This window comes from Lactuca serriola, chromosome 5, assembly GCF_051521515.1.
Source record: "Lactuca serriola cultivar US96UC23 chromosome 5, Lser_US96UC23_V15, whole genome shotgun sequence".
NCBI classification, from domain to species: domain Eukaryota; kingdom Viridiplantae; phylum Streptophyta; class Magnoliopsida; order Asterales; family Asteraceae; genus Lactuca; species Lactuca serriola.
Window position 1 is genome coordinate 272,918,334 of NC_136412.1, and position 5,636 is coordinate 272,923,969.

A 5,636-nucleotide genomic window follows, 5' to 3' on the forward strand; every position below is an offset into this window, starting at 1 on the left:
AGGGTTGAGGAAATCAGCCAACCTTGCTATTGGAGTAACCCTAGAGTCGATTTCCCTCTTCCTCATCTCTCTCAAATCATCTTCTTGCCAGTTGGTGTTTGTAAGCCATTAGAGGAGTGACATTTGTGACTCTAAGCTCCAAGAAGAAGAAGGTTTTCAAGCAAGTAACTCAAGGTATTATACTAGATCTGTTTTCATATGTTTTGAATGTTAGTTTACATTAGATCTAGCCATAAAAGTCTTGGATATGTTGCATGTTCAATTAGTGAAACCTAGATCCAAGCTATAGGGTTGTATGTGCACATATGGAAAGTTCTTATGTCCAAAACCCATCACGACTTGCTCCGCAACTCCTCCACCATTTCTTCCTCTACAACTTCTGTATTTGTCGAAGTCTGCAAAATTTTCAAAAAAATGAGAAGACCACGCTCACGAAATCAAATTCTCCTTGTCGCTTTGAAGCCTTGAAATCTCAAACGTAGTGCGATAAGCCAAAACCGATAAAATTATAAATACCCCATCATTGATTTATCAGTTTATCAAACTTTGTTTTCCCATTTCTGATTTGGCTTCGTGATTTCTCCTTTTGTTTGGTGATTATCTTTGTGAAATTAAAATACCTTATTTTTTATTTCCATATTTTGTACTATATTTGTTACAGATAATTATAGAGATTTTGTACTCTAGTTATTACATATCAAAGAAAATTTCACTGGATAAAAAATACAGTCACATGGTTTGCTTTCTATCCTTTCAGCATCTTGGCTTCAAGGAAAAAAAATTACATGTAATCATTTTTATCACGATGAAAGTGTAGAATGTTATAAACAAGTTAATAACATTTTACTTTAAAGGAAATAATGATAACATAAGTTAGTTAGATTAAAGACTACAAAAAGTTTTCAAAATGTATTTCACTTTAAATTTACAACATTTTACTTTCATTTTACAACATTAACCTTTGTTAATAACTTCATTTTAAAACAATTTACTCTATTTTACTTTCATTTTATAGAATTCTACTTTTAATATAAATCCAGAAAGTTCCAACAGTTTAAAACATTCTACTTACATTACATTTGCAGGTTTTGTCTAATAACCAATTGCAAGTGTTGAAGGGAATTTTAAGTGGTGCACATAACCTCTTTGCAAAAACAATAGCATTGTGTCTTTGTAGTTTATAATTATAATCATACAGTGTTTAGTGCTTTTTATTAATGCATTAGTTAGCATATATTATAATTATACCTGTCTCACAAAAATCAATAGCATTGTCTTCATAGTTTGTAATTATAATTATACGTTGTTTATTGTTTTTTTTATCAATTCATTAGTTGGCATATATTATTATTTTAAACATAATGGTAAAATTGTCATTTTCATCATAAAACACAATAAGTGAGACACATAATCAAATAAAATAGTTTTAGTAATTTAGTCAAACTTTAGACTCAATCGGGCATATTTAGTTACATCCAACTCAATCAGTAACTATCAAACAATCTGTAAGTCTATAATTGATAAGACCCTCTGATTTGCTCGAATTTACCCTCCCCCCCCATCAAAGATGACTGTTTTTGACATTAAACCTCATAATTTTCTTCTTATTAACTCATTATTTTTTGCAATAATCATTATATTATAATAATAGAATCAGATTATGTATGTTTATACTAGTTGTGAGATCCCGTATGTTATACGAGTTGCATAAAAAAATATGAAGGTTTGAACAAAAATTTATTTAAATTTGAAATTTTAGATTTGAAATTTAAAATTTAAAATTTGAATTTACAAGGAAACATATCCCTATTCTAATAACTGGATAATTTTAATATTCTTTTGTCAAATGTCACTCTAATACAACTCCTCATTAATATTATGTCATATGTCATGTAGATATATTAGGCAACTCATTTAAAAATTCAAATTTATATTTTCTAATTATATTTTAAATTTAAAGTTATAATAATTTTAAAATTTTGATATATCTCTTAATTATTAATAATTTATTTAAAATGAATTATTTAAAATAATTCATTAATAATTATAAAATTTTATTATAGAAGTTTAATTAATTTTATAACCGTCGTTCCCATGGGTTATAAACTAATTAAATACTATATGAGTAATATAATTGTAATTTATTCTCTCTCGTTTTCGTTAGGGAATTCCCAAGGTGAAAGCAACTCTCTCAGAAGTAAGTTTCCCTGCTGGTTATTTTCAATTAAAGCAATTATATGTAAATATAATGTGTTAATTAAGAAAAGATAAAAAATAAGAAAATGACAAATAGAAAAAACATTTATTCAAAAAAATCAAAAAATGATATGTGTCCAAGTTAGTGAAGGAGTGACATGTGTTAAAACGATTTTCATTTATTCATTAGGATACTAGGTGTGAGACTCATGTATTACATGGATTTATTTAAAATAAAAATTAATATACAACTCTAAACATTTAAGAAATTTGAATTTATAAGAAAAGTGAAAAAAATATTGAATTATAAAAATTAAAGTGTTTTTTTTTCTCTTTTAAATTTAAACAAATAATTTAGATAAGTAAATAAAAGAAGTCAATAAAACTTTAACTTGGTGATTTTTAAATTAAAAGAAAAATTTATTAATGAAATTGATATATATTTATTAGTACATTTAATATTATGTAAAATTTAATAAATAAAAAAACCATAAAATGACATGTGAAATAAAAATTAATTTAAAATTACCATAAAATTACATGTGACAAAATGAATAAGAATGTGACATGTGGTAAAAAGATTTTTATTTATTAGAGTAGATTTATTTATATTTTGATTTTAAGTTATCACAAATTATATAAATAAATTTCTATCGATAATTTTTATTATGATATTTGGTATAAGATTAATATGTAGCTTTATTTATTTATAACATCATATTTATCTAAAAATATAATTTTACACTAAAATAGTTTTAACAAGAAAAGCTATAGTTTAGATTAGACATGGCCTAAGTCGTACTAAAAAGACCCCTAAATATATCGGACGTGCGACTTACGATCACAAATATCTTTAAAAGCCTCCAAACACTGCCACCCCTTGTAGACCCCACAAAAGTAAATATTCTTCTTTCCCTCCTTTCACTGTTTTCTTCCCCTCTCCCTACATAAACCCCCTTCTCTCTTCTTCCCCACCTCTTTCCTTCTTCTTTCTTGAAATTTGTTGTGTGGCTGTGCAAACTTACTACTACTTCTCACTTCCCACTCCCCTCCTTGTTTCTTGAAGCTTTTATTGAGAAGAGGGGGAGATGGGTTAGGCTTGGATTTTGATGTCATCAATTTTTAGGGTTTGTATTTGGAGATGGAATTTGATTTAGAATTGTCTGTGAATGGTGGGGTTAGGGTTGAAGTGTGGAATTTGATTACGTTTTTAGTTTTTTTATGTTGATTTTGAAAAAGCTGGAACAGGAGGAGGTTGTTCATCATCGTAAGGGTGTGATTCTGGATCCTCAGAGGAATCATCATCATCTTCATCTGTATCAACAACTATTGAATTCAAGACAAGAAGAGAAGGAAGAAGATCAAGAAATTCAGATAGGTTTTCATGGATTCCATCAAAATCATCATCAGCTTCAACAAAATCGAGAAATCCCACCTCCCGACAACCGTGTTCTCCACGGAGGATTAGGTGGTCCGGCAAGGCAGCCGCCGCGGCCACAGAAGAAACGCCCTTATTTACCTTCTTCTGTGGACCAACTGACCCAAGAAGGAGAAGAATATGCACCGAGGCTGCCGGAAAAAATGGGAGAAAGTTATCAGTATCACAACCAACAACTCCAACAGCAGCAGCAGCAACAGCAAGCAAGTGGGTCGTCGAGATTGGGATTGAGGGGCGCAGGTGGCGGAGGCGGTGGCGAGATTGTGGAAGTTCAGGGCGGTCACATTGTACGATCCACTGGCCGGAAAGACCGACACAGCAAGGTGTGCACAGCGAAAGGACCAAGGGACCGCCGTGTTCGTCTCTCGGCTCACACCGCCATCCAATTCTACGACGTCCAAGACCGCCTTGGTTACGACCGCCCAAGCAAAGCCGTCGATTGGCTTATTAAAAAAGCCAAGGCTGCCATTGATGAACTCGCGGAGCTTCCGGCATGGAAGCCCACTGCCACTACGGCGACGACAACCCCAAATTCAACCTCGATTGCAGATTTTGAGCAAAACCCAGATCAACAAAACTCAAATCATCATCAACTAAGTCATTTCGAACAACACCCTGATGATAGTATTGTTGATAATCAAATGGGTAATTCACAAAACTCAAGCTTCTTGCCTCCGTCTCTTGATTCCGACTCTATAGCTGATACAATCAAGTCATTTTTTCCGATGGGTGCTTCAACAAATCCAGGAAATAATACTTCTTCAGGTATGCAATTTCATCAAAGTTTTCCACCTCAGGATTTGCTTTCAAGAACCAGTAGTCGAAGTCAAGATCTGAGGCTTTCTCTTCAATCATTCCAAGATCCGATTCTCCAGAACCACCACCATCACCACCAACAAAACGAACAGGGTAATAATAACAATAGCAATATATTCTTTGACGGGTCGGGTTGGTCCGACAACCAGCCTGGTGGGTTTCAAAGAATGGTGGCGTGGGGTGGTGTAGGAGGCGGAGACGCTGTTTCCGCCGGATTTGTCTTCAGTTCGCAGCCGTCGCCGTCGACGCCTTTTCTGCAACCGTTGTTCGGTCAAACAACAAACAATCAGTTATTCAACAATTCTCAGAGGGGACCCCTTCAGTCCAGTAACGCACCTTCGTTTCGTGCTTGGATCGACCCGCCGCCACCGTTCACCGGTGTCGCCATCGATCAACACCCAACCCTAGCTTTCCATCACCCATCTTCCATGTCCGGTTTCGCCTCCGGTTTAGGTGGGTTTTCCGGGTTTCGTATTCCAGCACGAATTCAAGGTGAAGAGGAGGAACACGACGGCATCTCCGATAAGCCGTCCTCTGCATCCTCCGATTCTCGCCATTGAATCATCTTCATCCTCCATAATCCCTCTCAAACAGGTAAAAGAAACCCATCACCTGTTTCTCAATTCCGCCTGATTTCGTTTTATTCTTAATTTCATCAATAATTACAGGAAAATTTACGTCAATCAATGTACTTCAAAGCAAAGAGAGGAGGGGAGAAGCTTCAATGGCTGCTACACAGTGGGAAAAAGAAACCGAATCCATTCACAGGTTCTTCAGTCATCACTGGTGTTTTTACGATTTAGCTTTCATGTTTGAATAGAGCTCTTTGTTTAGCTCTAAACCCTGTTTTAAATTATCTGGATTTAATGTTTTTAGACCATGTATGTGACTGTGCCAATTGCCTTCTTTTGCTATATAATTATCAAAAATACTCTGCTAAAAACAGAGCAAGTGATTTGTTTTGGTTATAATTTCACTGTTATTCGCCCAACTTTAGTAAAACAAGAATCTTTTGAATATCAACCAAATCAACACATTCTTTGTGTGTGATTGATTGAAATTTGAAAGGCCATGAGATGAGAGGAGCAAATGGGATGTTTCCCTTTGTTTAGAAAATTGTCAATTTTTTATGTATGTGGGGTTTGAAAGAGAGAGCTCCAATTTTTGTCTCTCTTTTTACCCAATT

General features: G+C 33.9%; 1 protein-coding gene across 2 annotated transcripts; it reads left to right on the forward strand.

The window, feature by feature from the left end:
- The first annotated feature begins 3,129 nt into the window (after positions 1–3,129).
- LOC145054327 (transcription factor TCP4-like) lies at positions 3,130–5,421 on the forward strand. 2 transcript variants are annotated; one of them, XM_079002486.1, is made up of 3 exons: positions 3,130–4,279; positions 4,382–5,044; positions 5,119–5,421. In XM_079002486.1, exons 1-2 carry the CDS (start codon positions 3,418–3,420, stop codon positions 5,008–5,010), a joined length of 1,491 nt encoding a protein of 496 aa, XP_078858612.1. In that variant the 5' UTR covers positions 3,130–3,417; the 3' UTR covers positions 5,011–5,044; positions 5,119–5,421. The 2 variants fall into 2 exon arrangements, with proteins under 2 accessions (XP_078858612.1, XP_078858611.1); XM_079002485.1 differs by having other exon boundaries at positions 3,132–5,044.
- The last annotated feature ends 215 nt before the right edge of the window (positions 5,422–5,636 follow it).

What these genes read in the sequence shown, in the direction of transcription:
- LOC145054327 (XM_079002485.1), top strand. Translation starts at nt 3,418, where the DNA reads ATGTTGATTTTGAAAAAGCTGGAACAGGAGGAGGTTGTTCATCATCGT.